At 37.1% G+C, this 21,035-nt stretch overlaps 1 protein-coding gene across 2 annotated transcripts in view; it reads left to right on the top strand.

The window, feature by feature from the left end:
* Positions 1-21,035, top strand: part of DZANK1 (double zinc ribbon and ankyrin repeat domains 1) — a 135,410-nt gene that overhangs the window by 7,963 nt on the left and 106,412 nt on the right. The window contains exons 3-7 of one of the 2 annotated variants that reach the window (XM_069075472.1): positions 6,528-6,681; positions 9,569-9,692; positions 12,852-12,945; positions 13,268-13,335; positions 15,323-15,408. In XM_069075472.1, the coding sequence (XP_068931573.1) occupies positions 6,528-6,681; positions 9,569-9,692; positions 12,852-12,945; positions 13,268-13,335; positions 15,323-15,408 (526 nt within the window). Of the gene's footprint in view, positions 1-6,527; positions 6,682-9,568; positions 9,709-12,851; positions 12,946-13,267; positions 13,336-15,322; positions 15,409-21,035 lie in introns of both variants that reach the window. The other variant, XM_069075473.1, reaches the window with a different exon arrangement.

The following is a 21,035-nucleotide window of genomic DNA, read 5'->3' as shown; positions in this document are numbered from 1 at the left end:
GGATTCTGGGAAGCCGTTGTCTGGAGCTCCCCCCCCCCCGACTCCCCGGCTTTGAAAAACCCAGATGTTGAAACCCAGATGTTGATTTGGTATGGATGTAATGGCTGGACAGTTTGGAAAGCTGTCTGCTTGATCTGTTTCTGTCTTGATAATTCTGCCTGTATGCTTTGAAGTTTGGGGTGCTGACCTTTTTCCCCTGAACAAGGTAAACGATATATGTCTGACTGATTAAAATAAGCTTGTTAACCCATTTTGAGTTGCTTTCCTTTATCAAAGCAGATCCAAGAACCTGTGCTGGCAGCAAACCCTGAGGACGCTTGGGGTGCTTACTGCTACAGATACTTTGTCTTTCTGGCAAAATTTTAGAAAGTGTTATTAAAGAAGTTCTAGAAAAGGAAGCAGTTCCAACTATTATAGGAAAGGAGCAAGCCATGTTGTTTGGCTTGGGGGTCAGGGGCCAAGTTACCTAATCTTAAGATTTGGAAGTTCAGAAGATTTTTCTTGAAGAGATATAACTTGGTGAGGAATTATAAGCCCAAAGTGAATATGAAAAAGGTGTTGACCACTTAACAAACATCTTTGCTGACTGTGGGCATCCATAGCAGTTGTTTCAAGTTTTACTTCAAACTCTTCTATTACCACTCAATCTAACAATCAGTAAATGTTAAGTACCTATTTTGTACCAGGCACTGTGCTAAGTGCTGGGGATACAAAAAAAAGGCAAAAGATAGTTCATGCCCTCAGGGAGCTCACAATCCAATGGGGGAGATAACAAGCAAACAAATATTACATATAAATTGTATGCAGGATAAATAAGAAATAATTAACCAAGGGAAGGCACTAGAATTAAGATGGTTGGGAAAAGATTCCTAGAGAGGATGGGATTGTAGTTGGGACTTAAAGGAAACCAGGGAAGCTAATAATGGAGATGAGGGAGAGTATTCAGGCATAGTCTACAGCCAAAGAAAATTCCCAGAGGTAAGAGATGTAGTGTCCTATTTATGGAACAGCCAGGAGACCAGAATCAACTGGATCTAAGAGTATGTGTCAGGTAATAGGGTATAAGAAGACTGGAAAGGTAGGAAGGGTCTTGGTTATAAAGGGCTTTGAATGCCAAACAGAGGGTTTTAAATTTGATCCTGGATGCCATAGGGAGCCACAACAGTTTATATGGCTGCGGGTGGAAGGGTGGGGGTGTGTGTGTCTATGACATGGTTAGACCTGCACTTTAGGAAAATCACTTCAATGGCTGAATGGAGGATGGATTGAAGTTGGGGAGAGACTTGAGGCAGGCAGACCCACCAGCAGGTTATTACAATAGTCCTGGCATGAGGTGATGAGTATCTGTACTAGAGTAGTAGCATGTCAGAGGAGAAAAGTGGGGGAAGGGGGGAGGAAAATATTTTAGAGATGTTTCAGAAGTAAAAAGTCTTGGCAACAGATTGGATATAGTTAGTGAGAGATAATGAATAGTTGAGGAAGATTCCTATTTTGTGAGCCTGAGGGACTGGGAGGATGGTGATGCCCTCTACATTAACATAGCAATTAAGGAGGAGAGAGTTTAGAGGAAAAAAATAATGAGTTCTGTTTTGGACATGTTTAGTTTAAGAGATCTACTAGGCATTCCATTTGAGATGTCTGAATGGCAGTTGAAGATGCAAGATTAGAGGTCAGCATAGGGGTTAGTTCAACTCAGGTAGATTTGAGAATCTTCACCATTGAGATGGCAATTAAATCTATGGGAGCTAATGAGATTACCAGGTGAAATAATATAAAGGGAGAAGAGAAGAGGGCCCAAGAAAGAATCCTGAGGGACACTGATGGTTAGAGGGTGTGATCTGAAGTAGAATCCAGCCAAGGAACCCGAGAAGGAGCGGTCTGGTAGGAAAAGAACCAAGCGAAAGGGGTGTCCTAGAAACCTAGAGAGAGGGGAGTATTGAGGAGGTGAATGTGATAAACCGTGTCAAAGGCCAAAGAGTGGTCAAGAATAATGATTGAGAAAAGGCCATTCGTTTTGGCAAATATGACATCACTGGTGAATTTGGAGAGAGCAGTTTCAGTGTAATGATAAAGTCTAAAACCTGATTTTAAGGAGTTAAGAAAAGAGTGAGAGTACAAAAAACCTAGTCGTGTGACCTTGGGCAAGTTACTTAAACCTAATCGCCCTCCAAAAAAAAAAAAAGAAAAGAGTGAGAGGAGAGAAAGTGAGGCCTTTTCAAGGAGTTTAGCTACAAAGGACAGAAAAAAATATAGTATAGTAGTTAGTGTTCTAGTATCAGCATTCCAGATGCTTAATCTGCTTAATGACTAAGCTACCAACAATTAGCCAAAGAAATGTGAGTGTGTAGAACTTGGCCAAAGATGACATGACCAAAGATAAAACATTTCAACATAATAAAATCTTAGTAACAAAAATTTTTTAAGTTCTTCACTCAGAAGCATGCCATATATGAAGAATAGGGGGAGGGGGAGGGGGGGTTGGGCTAGGGGAGAAGGCAAAAGGGTAAATATATATTATGGACTATTTATTACACTGAAATTTACCAAAGTTGATTTTAATTTTGTGTAGGTAGGTTTGTCTGACTTTTATTTATTTATCTTGGTTATTTGTTTATGTGTGTATTTTAAAGGATGCATTGGTCACAAAGAGCCAGAATGACTTTATCAAGAAGAGACCATATTAAATCAACTTTAAGAGACCATAAAGTTTAACTTTATTTCCTTTTTTGACTGGATTATTGAACCGGTAGATTAAAGGGATGCTGTATTACAGTTTAACTAGATTTTAAGAAAGTATTTGTCAAAGTCATTCCATTCTTGTGGAAAAAAAAAACTGAGATCTGGGCTAGATAATAGTACAATTAAATGGAATTGATAGTTGTTGACTCAAAGAGTAGTGAGCTCAGGTCTTCCTGACTCCAGGCCCAGGGCTTTATCTCCTGTGTCTTCACCTAGCTTTCTAATGCATACACATATGAAATTCTTCAATAAGCCATAACAGTTATTTTATCACTAAAGCTAAATATAAATATATAGATACATATAGATCACACAAGATATGCAAATAAAATTATAAAAATTGAAGATCGTTAATGTGCCTCTTTGTTTCCTAATTTTTCTATTCATGGAGTTAAAGCAGTGACTATAAGACATAGAACAGGGACACACAAGAAATCAATTTCTTTTTTAAAAAATGTTATTGTTTAAATGGTTTCTTGCTGACTAATTTGAAAAGTAATGAATGACTTCACAAATGATTTTTTATTTTCAGCTTTAATTCTCTCCCTCCTACGTGTTCCTTCCCACTCAGTAGAATAAAGTAGGGGGAAAAAAAACTGTTACAAACATGTATAAGTTAAATGAAACAAATTCCCACATTAACCATGTCCTAAAAAAAAAATCTGCACTCTGCATCCATCACCTTTTTGGGTAGTATTTTGCATCATGGGTCCTTTAGAATTGTGTTTGTTCATTGTATTGATGAAAGTTCCTTAAGCCTTTCAAAGTTATTTGTCTTTACAGTACTGTTGTTCTGATACATGATGTGTGTGTCTGTGTGTTTTAAAAAATCTTTTGCATTTCTTTTTTTTTTTTTAAGCAATTGGGGTTAAGTAACTTGCTCAAGGTCACACAGTTATTTCTGGGTGTGGTGCTAAGTATCTGAGCCCCTATTCAATCCCAGGTCATCCTGACTCTGGGTCTGATGCTCTTACTCACTGTGCCACCTGGCCGCCCCTTGCTTTTATTTTCAAGAGATTTTGATCCCCCCAAATAATTTTCCTTTTCTGCCCCCTCCCGACATTTGAATGTTTTTGTCTTCAATGTAAAGAAAGTTTTGTTGGCTTCTTATTTAATTTTCTTTGATAGAACGCACTGCACACTTTGGCACACACTGCAGTCTTTTTGAGTTGACAATCCCCAGTCCAAATCAAACAATGAATTCAGCTTTTAAATGTAACCAGAAAAACTGCTGTTGGATACAATAAATACTTGTTGATTGATCAATAACTACCAGAGATCTCAAGCTCAAAATGAGTTGAGTCTGGAGAGTGAAGTCAAGAACAATTAAAATGATCTCTTTTAGAAGCTATATTGGAAGAAAAAGGAGGATCAAAAAATGTATAGGACTTTTTCTTGGGGCAGATAGGATTATGATGACTGATAACAGAGAGAAGGAAGAGCAGCTCAATTCTTTTTGTCTGCAAAGGAGAATGACTTTTGTATTGAAAATCACAGAACAAAATTATCTAGCAGGGAGGTGATACCCAAGATCCTAGGATCATAGATATAGAGTTACACAGGATGTTGGAAGCCATATAGTCCAACCCTCTAACCCCCTTATTTACAGATGAGGAAACTGAGGCCTAAAAAGTTAGATGACTTGCTCAAGGTTATACAGGTAGTAAGCGTCAGAGGAAGCAGTAAGAGAGCACACATTTCCAGTCTTCTTACCAGACGATGGCTTTTTTCATTAACTTCCTCATGCCTGAAATATTCTTTCTCCTCATTTCTACCTTCTGGCTTCTTTCAAGCTTCAACTGAAATCTCATTTTTGTTCCTGATCCCCTTTAATGCCATTGTATTCCTTCTATTGATTTTCTGTATATAGCTTGTTTGTATACAGTTGTTTGCATGTTGTCTCTGACTGGCCTCCTTTAGAACTAGCACGGGAAGAAATTAGGTTCATACTGATTCCTTATACCATATTCTACAATACATTCTGAGTGAATATGTGACCTTAATATTCAATAATACTATAAAAACAGAAGAGAAGCAGATCAAATACCTTTACAGCTATAGGGAGTTGTATGTGTGTGTTTTGAAACAACTTGGTTTATTATCATGTGCTTTAAAGGCAAATTTCATTTACCTAATCATTTGAGGAATGCTATAGTCTAGTAATTTACTGAGAGATTTTTTTTTCTACCAGCTTGTTTAGAGAGAAATGTTATGACTCATTTCTATATATCTTTTTTTTTGAGGGGGGAGGACATGGCAATTTGGGGGTAAGTGACTTGCCCAAGGTCACATGGCTAGTGTGTCACGTGTCTAAGGCTAGATTTGAACTCGGGTCCTCCTGACTCCAAGGCTGGTGCTCTATTAAAGTCTGATAGCCATGCATTCCAATAAACTAGCCATTTAAGTTCCAGCATGGGGGCTTCAGAGACCAACACTGAAATTTTTCAAGGCAGAGTTGAAACATTCAGATAAATGTTGTCAGTAAAGGAGGGAAGGTCATTGAACTCCTGTAGGCTCACACATGGGGTACAGTACAGAAAAGACAGATGGGTAAGTTTTGAGAGGCACCGAAGCTATCTAAACTCTGGAGGATATTACCTTAATTGCATTATAGTTACCTACAGAGGGATGGAATAAATGAGAAGCACATTAGGAAAAGGGAGTTTAGAGGCCTCCTTTACAAGACTATAATAATCCTATCACCCTCCTGGCCTAGTTTTGTGATCACAAACAGTGCTTCCAAGGGCCATGGTACACACCACTGATTTTTTTGACAGTCATACTTGTTGGGGCGGCTAGGTGGAGCAGTGAATAAAGAATTCCTCCTGGAGTAAGGAGGACCTGAGTTCAAATCTGGCTTCAGACACAACACAAAAACTAGCCGTGTGACCTTGGACAAGTCACTTAACCCCAATTGCCCTCCAAAAAGTAAAAAAGCAACAACAACAAAAAAAGACAATCATACTTGTTAGAAGATTATGCCTGGATCTATTTTTTGTTTTCTTTGTATCCTTCTTCTGAATGAAATGGCACTTGATGAAGGTTGATGACGTCCAGAACTCTTCTTCCCCAAATACAAAAAGGACTTTGAAAGTAGGAGATTGGGTTTAGTGTCAGTCCTCAGAGTGAGGATGACTACTTGGATCACTTTTTGTGAATCCATCAGCATGTTAACTAGCAGCAAGTAGGTCTTGACCTGAGCTTGAATTTTAGCTTAGAGGTTTTTGTTTATTTTTTAACATTTCATTTTTTTAAATTTTGAGTTTCAAATCTCTCTCTCTGTCTCCCTCTCACTAGTCCCTCCCCCACCCATTGAGAAGGCAAGTAATACAATATCTACTGTATTATACAGGTGGAATTCCAGTCTTCTTACCAGACTGTGGGCCTTTTCATTGACTTCCTCATGCCTGAAATATTCTTCCTCCCTATTCCTTCCCTATTGTTGCTGTTCCATCATTTCAGAAATATCCACCTCATCATGACTCTATTTGGGGTTTCCTTTCCTTTTTTTTTTTTTGGAGGGGGGTAGACAGTTGGAGTTAAATGACATGTCCAGGGTCACATAGCTAGTAAGTGTCCAAGGTCAGATTTGAAATCAGGAAGAAGAGTCTTCCTGACTCCATGTCTGGCACTCTATCTATTTCACCAGCTAGCTGCCCCAGAAGTTTTCCATAGCCTTCATAACAAATGAGTAAAAAAACCCTGCAGTCACAGTTTATTACTCTTTATGGCTTACTTTTGCTGGCTCTTCTGTTATTTATGACATTTGTTTTATTTATGACTTCTAGACACCACAGATGTCAACATATATTACACCTTGGATGGCAGCAAACCTGAATTATTAAAGAGAAAAGGATATGGTGAAAATAGCACTTTTAAGTATACAGGACCAATCACTCTTCCTGATGGAAAAATACAGGTTAAAGCTATTGCAATCTCAAAGTAAGTTAGCGCTATATATCTTCAAAAATTAGTGTGACTGAATAAACATTCATTAAGTGCTTACTTTGACTATGCTAAATGCTGTGGATATAAATATAAGCAAGCAAAAGAGTTGCTGACTTCTAAGAGATTATGTTCTAATAGAGGAAGACAACTCATATAGGTGAGGCGTGACCAAGGAAGACTCTTTTGACAAGGAAGTCATAGGGATGATTGGAGTATTAGGGTAATTAATTGACATTCCTTTTTCAGGAATAGTAGTGTTGATTTTATGCCTGTTTCCAGAGCTCTAGAGCCACTGTCAAACCAGAAAGACTTGAATTCAAATCCTGCCCCTGCCTTATACATCATTAACTTGGGCAAGACATTTAACTTCTCACGGCTCCAGGCATCTCACTAAAACTATAAGTTGCAGTGAAGGTTCCAGCCTACATTGGTTGAGGAAGTTCTCTATACCAGTGGTGCCAACTGAAAAAGAAATGGCCACCAAACCCCAAACCATTAGTTGCCTGTGGGCAACATATTGACTTGGTTTTAAAATGCAATATTATCTATGCTTTTATTGTATTTTTATTTATTTTGTTAAATATTTCCCATTTACATTTTAATGTAGTTTAAGCTGCATTCAGGGTTGTTGTAGGCCATATGTGGATCATGGAAACTTGAAGGTGGGTAGGGAGAAGGAGATAGCTATTATTATTTAATGACAGGCCTGGTAAATTTTTTCCCATAGAAATAGTATATTATTGTGGTTAATTTCCTTATGTTCCAAGCTTCAGGCTTCATTTCACTACTTCTAAAACCCCCTCCCTTTTTTTACCCCAGGATTTATTTTTCTGTTTCTTGGACTTATCACAGTACATACTACCATATTCAACATGTGTTTATTGAATTAATTTAATACTTACTAAGTGTTTACTAGGTATAAAGCATAAGCATAAAAAGAAAAAAAATCTCTGCCCTCAAGGAGTTTACATTCTGCTGGATGTTGGATACTTTTTGGGGAATTGTTTAATGGAGTGATAATCTTTCAAGATAGCTGATACCTGAGAATTTCAAAAGTAGAGTATTTAACACTTCAAGCAGATCAGATAGGATTTTTAGATTGTTTTCCATGTACTAAACCACCCTCTCACTTGGTAAAGTCAGTTCATCCCAGGCAGTTTTGACTCTTAATTGGCCTGATTTTTTCCCTTTTTAAACTTAACTACAAAGTTCACTATGTTATATTAGTTGGCTGTTGGGTAATGTCTATTTACTGATTTTAAAATCTTTATTGATATCTTATTTCTTACACAGTAGTCTTTTCTGCTCCTTCTCCCCTCCCAACTGAATTATGAAGACAAATAGTTAAGCAAAACCAGCTGTTAAAAGATTACTCTCAGCAAATGTGACATTTCACCTGGTTGTTCCTTATGTATCTATCAGAGGAGGGAGGCATTATCTCATGATCTGTCTTCTGGGACCTGGATTGCTTATTTTAATTAATTGCCTTTTCATCTTGTTTTTTATTTACATCATTGTAGTCATTGTGTATATTATTATTCTGGTTCTGTTTATTTCATTCTGTATCAGTTCATGTATCTTAACGTGTTTCTCTGAATACCTAAGAGAAAAATCACATTAGATGAAAACCTGAGGTTTTTTTTTTTTTGGTGTAATAATCTGGGGACTAGAGAACAGAATGGAGACCAATTCCTTTGAGTTTCTATGTGGTGGTTATTGCCCAGTTCTTCTCCTGGGATTGGACCCAGGGATCCAAATAGCAGGGCATCTGACTAAGGCCTAAGAGAAGGTCATAGAAAATATCTAAAAATGTTTGTTTGACATTGTATACAGTAACAGCAATATTGTAATGATGATCACTATGAAAGACTTAGCTATGCTGATCAAGATAATCATCAAAAACAATTCCAAAAGACTTATGATGATAAATGCTATCCGCCTCCAGAGGGAATTCTGATGAATGGAGTTCATATTGAAGCATATTTTTTTTCATTTTCTTTATTTTTCTTGCTTTTTATTTTTTTTGTAATATAGCTAATATGGAAATATTTATCACAATTTCACATGTGTAATTGATATCAGATTGCTTGCCTTCTCAGTGGTTGGGGGAGGGGCAGGAGTGAGGGAGAGAATTTGGAACTCAACATTTTAATAAAATGAATGTTAAAAAGAAGAAAAGAAAAAGATTTAAAAAAAAGAAATTTGTTTGAAATACATCACTAAGTAGCTTTAGATGCTGTCTTGAGTTAGACTTTTAAATGTCACATAGGCAAATAAAAAGGCATGATAATAGATAAATGTGACAATTTTAATAGACTTTACTCAGACTTTTACTAACACTTCAAGAACTAGCAATTTATTCTCTAGTCAGAAGATATTATTTTCTGTCTTGAGATACCATATTAACATCTCTACCAAAATAGTTTTCATTTATCTTTCAATGTTTATGTAAAGAAATCAGAGGCATCAGATTTAACCATAACTAAAATATTGATGTTTTTATTAAAATGGATCCATTTAAGCCATATGTTCATGTATATAACCCTTACTTTAAAACTTATTGTTTTACTTGATCTTGGTAAAGAAACCCTTGTTGAATCACATTGGATGATAATTTTAGTCAAAAGAATGAATTTTCATAATATAGTATGAATGATATGTATAGGCAGCCTAATATTTGGTGATAAAATAGGCTATAGGCTATTGATATTTTCACTTGACCACAAGTAAATGGTAAGGAAAGAAAGCAGAAATTAATCCATACAATATTTCCATTTTGTCAGTGTGTTTCAGTAATTAAATAGCTGAACTAGAAATGTTTATTGCAGATATCTTTTCTGCCTTTCTGTTAAAAAAAACACTTTTGTCTATTAATTTTCAGAGACTGCAGGGAAAGTGGCATTGTAACAAAGATATTTCAGGTAGACTATGAGCCAACAAGTGTGAATGTTACTTCTTTTCAAGAAGACGATGATGAAAATATTTTCAAAAACTTTGAAAATCAGGCAAGTTTTAATAAAGGTAGTCTCCAAATCCTGATTTTTTTCCTTCACAACTACATTTTAATCTGTCAGTTCCTTTCTGTTTCTAATGTCAGCAGCATAGATCTGACCTTTGTTACTATATGTCTTATGCTGTAATATTTTCCTAACTGGTGTCCCTTCTGCTGTTTTCCCTCTGATCCACCTGTAAAGCCAAGCATGATCAACTCTCCAGAGGACTGCTGCTGTGAACAGCTTTAAGGTTCTGATCACATAGTATAGTGAACTCTCTATTTATTCAGCAGTGAACTAAAGCAAAATATTCACAGAAACCAAAGTACAGCATTCACAATGTTATAACATAACAACTTATCACTAAAGTGGCTGCATGGTTTTCACCAAAGTGGCCACATAGTTTTAAACAAAAGATATCATTTAGTAAGTCCCTAACTCAGTCATCCTTAAGGAGCAAGACTCCTTAAGGAATACAAAGTACAAAGGTCAAAGTTCTCCACCTCTAGGTCACCTTGTCTTAATCTCTCAGTCAAAAAGGTTTTTTTTCTTCTTGATTGGAGATTAGTTTCCAATCATCCTTAAAAAGTACAAGGAGGGGTGGCTAGGTGACAGTGAATAGAGCACCATCCCTGAAGTCAGGAGAACCTGAGTTCAAATCTGGCCTCAGACACTTAACACTTACTAACCGTGTGACCTTGGGCAAGTCACTTAACCCCAACTACCCTCCCAAAAAAAAGGCATAAAAAAAAGTTACAAGGTACAGAGTACAAAGTTCTCCCACCCCTAGGCCACAGTAAATCATGATCTTCTCAGTCAGCATCAAGTACCCAAGAGAGGTCTTTTTATCTTGACTCAAGGCTGGCTCCCAGATTCCATGATTCCTCTTGCATGGTCCCAGTTTTTGCCTGAATTTACCGAGCTGCCACTTGGATTCAAAGGTGGGCAATTCTCAGTTCCTTATCCAGTTCCCATTCCATATTGAAGCTCACAGTCTCCAGTCCTCCTCAATTCCTTCACAGTTTCTGTTTCTGGGAAGACAAAGCTTAACATAGCCAAAACAACATTCATGCACGTTGCTGGTACTATCATCAATTCACTGTCTGCCTGTGAAATCAACACAGACCCCCCAAACAAAGTCTGAGATCTCAACACAAATTGTCAGTATAGTCCTTGAACCTCCAAAACCCGCCTCCAGGACTTCTGTAAACAGACAACCAGAAAATCCTCTTTCAGGGCTTCCAGTAAGGTCCCAGGGCTTCTATACAAAGTATCACAAACAAAAATCAACATGGACAAATAGAGTGCCTAGCCACCACAAAGTTCCCCTTCTCAGTTCTGCCCTTTCCCAGCTTGAGCTTCTCCTTATATATGGTCATTACCTCTTCCCTGTTCCTCCCCTTCCTGTTGCGTCAGCAAGTTCCTCCTACTGTGGGTTTCACAAGTTCTGTTTCTTAACAAAGATTTGATATAATCATGGGCAAGGCTCAAAAGAAACTTGAAGTGAAACAAGGTGCTAAGTAATTAAATAGCTGAAACAAGGCACTAAGTACTCCTTCGCTTGCCATTACACCACCTTACATACCAACCCCTAGATTGATTTCCTTACAGTATCACTTAATATTACTTCCCAGTTCAAATACATTCCTCATCACATAAAGAATAAAGTCTAAATGCCTAACCCTGGTATTCAAAGCCTTCCTTTATGTGGATCTAGACTATTTTTCTAGCCTCACCTTTCACAGTTTCTCCTATACCCAATTTATACTCTAGCCAAAATATTCTACTTAGTGAATTTTAGTTATAGTTATTCTTTATAGGAAGTCAAACTCTTAAGAACTGGTTGACTTCCTCAAAAACCTGTCTTTTCTTCATTCTAGAATCACAGATGTCTTGCCTTCTCTCATTCTGGATAGCAGCACACTTTCTAGGACTTACATGCTGACACCATGAAAGATCCTTAAAACCAAGACAGAGGGCAGACAACTCTTGCCTTCAGTTGTGTCCCTGTGGAATGTATCAGATCAGTCTCTAGAGATCCAGGTTAGGAGCAAGGGCACAAGAAGAAGCAGAGTCCAAGTATATGGTCAAGGTAACGATTCAGGCTTCTACTGAAGGACCAGGCAGAGACTAGAGTCTGGACTTTGTGACTGATAGCTTATCATTTGATACAGCTGTGTCCACAAAGCAGGTGCACCAAAATTAACCTGATAACCCAGACTCCAGCTTTGTGGTTTCTCTCTGAAATAACTAACATGTGGCCTACATGTGACCCATGACACTTCTTAATGCAGCCCAAACCAGATTAAAATATATTTGGGAAATATTTAGCAAAACAAATAATATTTTAAAAAATATAGATAACATTACATTTTAAAACTACATCAAAATGTGGCCTGCAGGTATCCTTATGTGTGAATTAGTGATCCGTATTTCTATTTGGGTTTGACACCACTGATTTTGACCGTCCAGTGAAGCCTTAGTGGACCCTTTTCTCAAAATGTTCTTTGTTACCTATATTCATTAGTGAAAATCAGGATGTAATTTTTTTTTTCCATACAAGTTAATAGACTTTCTGAAACCTATCTGTAGACTATCTGGGGGGGTTGTTCGTCACAGATTAATAACTCTTCGTCTGTACTAATTGCTTTCTCCACCCCTTCTATTTGTGGCATCTTACTTTTATGCCTAGCTATCTACCACATTGGTCTTGTTTACAGCTAGTTCTGATTCTTCTTCTGCTGCTCTGCCCTATTGTCTTTATGACTTGGTATAATTAATATAAACCTCTAGGTTTCATATAGTTGGTATGATGTAGTGAACTTTTAAACTGTTTTTTAAAATTATCCTGTATAAATTGCTTTAGGTAATTTTAAGTAGCAGATTTTTGTTTTTTCTTTTCTTTTTTTTTTTGGAGGCAGAAGGCAGGGCAATTGGGATTAAGTGAATTGCTCAAGGTCACATGGCTAGTAAGCGTGATCAAGTGTCTGAGGCCAGATTTGAACTCAGGTACTGACTCTAGGGCTGGTGCTTTATTCACTGTCTCACCTAGCTGCCCGTAAGTAGCAGGTTTTAACTATTATTCTTTTCCTATAGTAACTTTTAATTTTATATAGTAAAATGTTTGATAGTTACAATAGAATTATTGATGTATAATCTTTTCATTCTTAGGAACTGAAAAATGAAATTTTAGCATCAAAACTTGAAAAAAGAGATATAAATGTTGAAAATAAACCTGATCATAATGCTGGAATTAAACGCCAAGGTATGGTATGATATAATTAAGACTAGGTCTAGTGTTTCAAAGCCACAATAATGCATTAATTCATCATATGAACAAATGTGGGAATAATGCTCAGAAAAGAAAGTTCTAACTTTGAGTCATACTCTTAAATTCACCCAAAACTGTACTTTTTCACAATTGCGATTTTAAAGAAAGGATATGGTGGTGATGGTTCTTCATTAAAAATAATTTTGTGGTTATGTATAATTATCACTGTCCATAAAACAATGATATATTGTCATTTTAGACTTCAAAGGAGAAGCTAGAACTGAAAATAAATCTTTGTGAGTTTGTCTTTCCCCAGAAAATCCAATGAAAACCCCATCTTGCCAAGAAGAGCCAGTTTTTACACAATCCAATTTTCAATCCCAGGTAAAAGAAACATTTATGGTTCTAATTTTTAAATTTCCTGTTACCTTAACTGTTTGTAGTACTTCACATGTCAGACATTTTAAATAGTACAACAAATCACTATTGTAAACTACTTTCCTATACCCAATATTTGAATATACAGCTGTACTTTATTAATTCAGACTCTGCTAATTTGCATTTTGTTATGATTACTGAGGACCTTTGATGAAGTTTGCCTTTATATAACAACATAGTTCAGTTCAGTTAAAAAAATATTTATTAAATACCTACTATGTGTAATGCAAAGGGTTTTTTCATAGAGAATACAAATTAATAATACAAAAATGTTTTTAAAGGATTGCATAAAATGCTTAAAAAGATAACCTTTGTTCTTTATTAAATACTTCTTAAGCAACGTTTATAATTAATATGCTTTAAAAAAAAACAAATCATCCTTACATATTCTTTTAAGCAAGTCCCTTAAGGATATCTATTATGTAATATATTGTCAGTTTAGGGGAGCACAAGCTCCTGTGACCAGGGATGACTTTAGTTTTTTAATTTGTTGATTTTTTTTTTGGAGGGGGGAAGGTAGGGCAATTGGGGCGAAGTGACTTGCCCAAGGTTACATGGCTAGTTTTTGTGTTAAGTGTGTGAGGCCAGATTTGAACTTAGGTCCTCCTGACTCCAAGACTGGTGCTGTATTCACTGCACCACCTAGCTGCCCCTTGTTTTTTAATTTGTATTTCCATTGCTTAGGGCAATGCCTGGTACATAATGAGTAATTAATGTTTGTTGAGGTCAGGGTCTGTTGCAAAAATTATTTTTCCCACTGCTGTGCTTCAGGTCAATGAAAGATTTTCTCCATTCTTCCTCAAACATGGGACTACCAAGTTATACTTTAGCAAATTGGCTCTAATAACACACTGAAGACTTTATGGTAACTTGTGGCATTTTAGCAGCTTCCAAAGAGACATGCTTACATTTAAGTCAGAATATATGAACAATGACTAGGGATGACACAGAAGCACCAAGAAACTAGAACACACCATGTTTCCCAAGAGTAGCAGTGAGTTGAGGTGCTTCGTACTGATTTGTTTACTAAATTTCTTTGGGATAAAATCTTAAAAAAAAAAAAAAAACCAGATATCGGTGAAGCATTTTAATACTAAGCTGCTGGTTAGTTAATTCAAGGCATTTAAAAAAATCTGTTTTATTCATCTTACATATAACAATCATTTCTACATATACCACTACACTCCTACCCCACTCCCCCTCCACCAACACTGAACCTTTCCTTGGAACAAAGAAAAACCAGTTAAATAAAATATCTAATATAGTGCCAAACTATGTCTGACAACATGTGTAACATTGTGCCCTATAATCTCCACCTTTCTGATGAGAGGAGAACTCTTTGGTCCATTATCTCTTTTCTGGGCACAAGATTGGTCTTTATAGTTACTTGGAGTTCAGCTTCCTTTTAGTATTCTTATCATGTACATCAGTCATTAACCACATTGTTCCCTGCATCTGTTTGCTTCAGGCTGCATCATTTCGTATATCCCATGTTTCTCTGAATCCTTCCTATTTATCATGTCTTGTTACCTAATAATGTTGGATTATATACTGGTTTGTTCAGCTTTCCCTGCAATTTATGGGTATGCTCTTTGTTTCTAATTTTTTTACTACCACAAAAAGGTCCCTTAAGAATATTTTAGTATAGATGGGGCCTTTATTTCTACAGTTGCTCTCCTTAGGATATAGGCCTAGTAGTGGGATCTCTGGGTCAAAAAGCATTTTTTTTTATTGTAAAATCTCTTCCTCAAATGCAGGCATTGTATTTGCAATTAAACTCTAGTTAGATGTTCCAAAGCTATACTTGGAGTTTGGGGCTAAGATTATTTTATAACTCCTGGACCTTTTTTTAGATGAGAGGATAGAATTTTGCTTTCAGCCGGTCTTCATAGTGTTATACTAAAACAATAAATAAACATCTCTGTTTGTTTAGCTTATTAATTCACCGTGCGTGAACGGCCAGAAAAGGCTAACCAGTGCCCAAGTCCAGAGAATTAATAAAGCAACAAACTTTTTCAAGTAAGTAGAACTTTCTCTTTATTCTTAGCTTTTAGCAATGGCAAAGGATAGTGACAAACTTGAGGGAAAGATACAACAAAAACATCATTTTGTGATACTTAAAACTTAGTATAGTTTTAAATAACTGCCTCAGCTATAAAAGATCCTTTGTTGTTATTCAGTTTTTTTTCAGTCATGTCCAACTCTTTGTGACCCTATTTTAGGAGTTTTCTTGGCAGAGATACTGGAATGGTTTGCCATTTCCTTCTTCAGCACATTTTACAGATGAGGAAACTGAAGCAAACAGGGTTAAGTGACAAGCCCAGGGTCACACATCTAGTAAGTGTCTGAAGTCGGATTTGAACTCAGGAAGATGAGTCTTCCTGACTCAAGGCCTGGAACTCTATGCACTGAACCACCTAGCTGCCCATAATAGATCCTACTTAGTGCTGAAATTCTTTTTTTTTTTTTACACTGAATGAAAAAATATTTTACAAGAATTTGTTATGTGTAAAGCACTGTGCAGATGATCCTTGGGAACAAAAACACAAAAGCAAAAAAAGCCCGTGCCCTCAAGGAGCTTCCATTCTATCATTTTCACAATTTATTTTCACTCCCTCCTCCTCTCAATTAAAAAAAAATTCAAAAAAATTGTGATAAATATGCATAGTCAAGCAAAACAAATTCCTGTATCACCCATGTCCAAAATATATGTTTCTTGTTCATTAATTCTGTTAATGCTGGGGAGCTAAAGTACTTTAAAGGTTTTATCTAACTTTCTAATAGCTAGGGAGGTAGTAATATAAATCATGCTTATTTTAAAGAAGAGAATTTGGGGTATAGTAAAGGCAGGGTCTTAACCCCACTAGAGCATTCATTACCCCATTTGGGGACATCTAGGCCCTATGTGGAGTGACCTTCCTGGCCTAGGTACCTTTTTTGCATTCTCCTTATAACAATTTATGGGGCTCACTATCCAACATTGCTGTATGTATCCCTGTAAGAAATGCTAACTATATGTTCAGATTGCTAAGTAAATTAGTTGCTGAGATAGAAATGGATCCTAAGACAAACTCCCTTTAAGATAAACTGAAGTAGTGTCCTGTCTAGTGGTTATTTGTACTAGTACACAGCCCCTACTTTAAAGGACCTAAGTGATAAAGTAGACAGTAGATTGACCTTTTAGGAAATTGTTGTTGGGAATTCTAGAAATCATAGTGTCCTCATTTGCCAGGGGTTTAATATCATTTTTCAGTATTCTGAGGATCTTTGGAAGATTGTGTCTCTTCATGTGTGGAAAGAAATAACAAAGGGGCAGCTAGGTAGCACAGTGAATAGAGCACCGACCCTGGAGTCAGGAGGACCTGAGTTTGAATATGGCCTCAGATACTTGACACACTTACTAGCTGTGTGACCTTGGGCAAATCATTTAACCCCAATTGCCCTTTCAAAAAAAAGAAATAGCAAAGCAATTAACCACATAACCAAAATCTTATTTAGAGCTTTCCATATAAAAGAATTCCTCTCCTTTGAATTATTCTTATTAACACCTAAACCCTCTACTTCATTGGTTACATAGATTTGATAAAAACATATTATTGTGTTGTTGTTTTTAATGAGAAGCAGTAGAAGGAAACATCTGTAGACCTAGAGTCCTACTACCTGGTTTGGATTGCAGACTCCCCCCCTAAAATTTTGTGTGACCTTGGACAAGTCCCCTAAAGTCTGGCAGCCTCTGTTCTCCCAGTGGTCAAATGGTGATGAAAGGCAGCATAGCTTAGTGGATAGAGACACAACCTTCAGGACTTAGTGCTTTAAGTTGTACCCCTAAGCCTGATGGCTATGTGCCCTAGCCAAAGCACTTACCTCTCTCTGTGCCCACACAGCTGAATTGTAGAGCAGGTTATCTGTGTGTATTGTGGTTTGTCCTTTGTTCTCAAAGAGGACCATGACATCAAGGAGATGATGACATGACTTGCAATTGACTTGGATTTAAGTGAGGGAGGGCTGTACATAGTCACCAGCCTCACTTTCTCCTCTAGAGCTATCTGGGTCCAGTGGCCAAATATTCATCAGGATGGATGGAGAAAGCCCAGTAAATCTGTATTAGTAGAGAAAATTTTCTCAATGGGAGTTGTCTATACCAATGAAATCACAGTTGGTTAAATCTCCTGAAAATCAGGATAAAAATAATAATTGCATCTCTGTTTTACAAGGTTTTTATGATGAAGGTGCTCTGCAAATTGCAAAAGCTCTCTATAAATATAATTTATTATTGTTGTGAATAGCAATGTTAATTTCTAGAGATTTTTTTTAAAGAACAGCAATCTAGTCACCTAAAGATTTTGGCTCAGGATTGTTGTAGTAATTGCAGATGTCATTGTCTTGTTCTTTTATTGATAGCTAGATGCCAATGGTAAATTAATATTTTCTTAATGGTTTTAATGAAGATTTATCATTTTTTTTCTATTTGATTATAATCAGATTTTAAGGTCATGCCTTAATAAAGATAAAACTTATTTTATTCTTAATTAACAAAGGCAGTGACAAAAGCATTTTCTTATCTTTTTCTCTGGACTTAGTACAAACATCGAAACAATGAGGAACCTGAAATTATGGGACTCTTCCTCTTGACGGCAGGGCAAGGTAGTTAGAAGTAACCAGTCATTTACCTAAACCAGCCCAAAGTAGAGACATACCTATTCCTAGCTCTGGTCTCACATCACAAACTTTCTATTGGACATTTTGAACTGGATGTTATAGTTAGGTATCTTAAATTCAACATATCTAAAACAAAACTCTTTTCCCACAAAACCCACTCATCTTCACAGCTCCCCTATGTTGGGATTACCATTATTCTAGTCAAACGTGTTCCCAACCTCAGAGTTATCTTTGACTCCCTATTCACACTCACCCTACATACCCTACAAATCTCTGGCATTCCAGCCCTTTTTTAGTCACGTGACTATGATTCTAGTTCAGGTCCTCATCTTTTCTTACCTGGATTTTTGCTGGAACCTCTTAATTGATCTCCTTGCCCCATATTCTATGCAGTTGCCAAAGTAGAATTCCTAAAGCACTGCCTTGCTCACTAAACTGTCTTTCCTCAGGAATCAAATGCAAACTCCTATGGCATTTAGTGAGTAGTTAGGTGGCACAGTCCTGGGCTTGGAGTCAAGAAGACCTAAATTCAAATGCAACCTCAGACGCTTACTAGCTGTGTGACCCTGGGCACTTAATCCTGTTTGCCTCAGTTTCCTCGTATGTAAAATGATCTGGAGAAAGAAATGGCATACCACTACCCTATCTTTGCTAAGAAAACCCTAGATGGGGTCACTAAAAATCAGATAAGACAACTAAACAACAACATGGCATTTAAAGCCCTTTACAATGTGACTCCAATCTTCCTTCTAGTCTTATAGATTATATACCATCACATATTCTTCTTCTTTTTTTTTTTTTTTTTTGCTTTTTTGGAGAGGGAAGGCAGGGCAATTGGGGTTAAGTGACTTGCCCAAGGTTACATGGCTAGTTTTGTGTTAAGTGTCTAAGGTCGGATTTGAACTCAGGTCCTCCTGACCCCAGGGCTGGTGCTCTATTCACTGTGCCACCTAGCCGCCCTCACCACATATTCTTCTGTACAGCCAAAATGGTCTTCTTGCTGTTCTTCATTCATGCTGTACCATTTCCCATCTGTGCTTCATGTTCTGTTTTCTGCTCCTGTAACACACTTCCTCCTCAAATCCCTCATTTCCCTCAAAATTCAGTTTACACATCAAATCCACTTGAAGCCTTCCTTGACCCTCCCCATCAGTTAGTGCCTCCCCCATTATTTGTACTTATTTATAAATGCTTACATAATGTGTATATATACATATACATATTTTTTCCTTAGGGGCACTGAATATTATTTTAATCTTTGTACCCCCCCAAACCTAGTACAGCAGCTGGAATATAGTAGAGACTCAATAAATGTTTATGTTTGATTGCTTGAATATTCTTTATGTTTCTCACAGTGCTTAGTATATGCTGATTAATCCATATTTGTTGAACAAATTAATGAATGAAAAGCATATTTATATTTCCACCCCTGTGTTTCTAAGTTTTGTAAGACTTAAATTTTATAGGGGAAACTATATTTGACATGCTTTCATTATTCCCAAACTGTTTTGCAATAGCAATTGTTTGTTTGATTTCATGAGTTTACTGCTCCTTCTGAAAGCATTATATGGAATATACCCATATGAACTAAAATTAAAATTTCAGAATTTTGCCATTTTATGTGAGCGAAAGACCTAGGGTTGGGAATCATTATGAAAGAAATGGATAATTATTAGCCTTGGGAATAGAAGAATCCTTCAGCTTCTAAAAAATCAATAAGAGTTTTACCAACTTCTCATTTTACATATGAGGAAACTGAGGCCTAGAGAGGCTTATGAATGAATGAATGATAAAAAGTTTATTAAGCACTTACTATGAGCACTGGGGATACAAATGCAAGTAAGAAAAACAATGCCTGCCCTAAAGAAACTTATATTCTAAGAGAGTAAGACATTACATAAAGGGAAGCTGGGAGGGAATGCACGTTAAGCCAAGTGGTTTGAAAATGGCTGGGAAGTGATATGGAGGTCTGCTTCCGGTTGAAATAAGGCAAAAAAGCTCATCTGTCAGAACTCAGTGTCTCAGGGACAAGAGGCCATGAAGTAGTAGATGCCGGAACAGCATGGTCTAGAAATGGCTGTAAAGTGACAAGCGGACCAGGTTTGGGGCAGAATAAGGTGAAAACTCACCTACCAAAGACTGGGATATAAAGAGGCAGACTGGTGGGGCTAAAGAGAACAGCTAGAGTGCAGGCGGTCCTTTTACCAAACTAAGAATATAGTTGCTATCTATTATGAACTCCCTCTTTTCACCTGTTCTCCATGTCAAAACCCTCCTCCTTCAGTCTCTGAAGAGGTGGCCTTTCTCTTCTCCAAGGCTACTCTGTCCACTTGTGCCCTTAATCCTCCCCGTACCTTTTTACTGTGTGTGGCTCTTGATGGTCTTATTGTGGTGTGTTGTGTAGTCTCTAGTGGTGTGTTACTCCTAGCTAATCTTAGTGTCTCTTTCTTGGGCATTGCTCACTGCTCCTGTCTTGTGGGTTTATCTCTTAAAGGAAAGGCAAGCTTCAGTGTGCTAGGACATAGTAGCTACAACCTTCCTCTGATAAGGACTGGCTGATAGTTTGGGGCTCATAATCCTCATAGCCAGCTAATAAAAGACAGGCATCATGTCCCCAGTCTAAGTCTTTTTTTTTTCCTATCTGGGCATGAATCAAAGCCTTTTCTTACAGATAACTATCAAATGGATTTTGGCAATCTTATGTATTCCCAAGATCCTCCCTGGCTTTGCTACAAAGTAATTTATTTGTTTATTTGTTTTTTGGAGCGGGGACAACAGGGCAATTGGGGTTAAATGACTTGCCCAAGGTCACACAACTAGTAAGTGTATCTGTCAAGTGTCTGAGGTCAAATTTGAACTCAGGTCCTCCTGACTCCAGGGCTGGTGCACCACCTACCTGCTCCTCACTACAAAGTAATTTGAGCCAGAATAAAATGTAAATTAAGGAGGTAAGGTCAATGTATTCCATCCTACTAGCCCACATTCCT

Source organism: Petaurus breviceps, unplaced genomic scaffold, assembly GCF_028583685.1.
Source record: "Petaurus breviceps papuanus isolate PSGF00001 unplaced genomic scaffold, PetGlider_PUasm1.0 90919, whole genome shotgun sequence".
Classification (NCBI taxonomy): Eukaryota; Metazoa; Chordata; class Mammalia; order Diprotodontia; family Petauridae; genus Petaurus; species Petaurus breviceps.
This window is presented reverse-complemented; position numbering and strand designations above follow the sequence as displayed.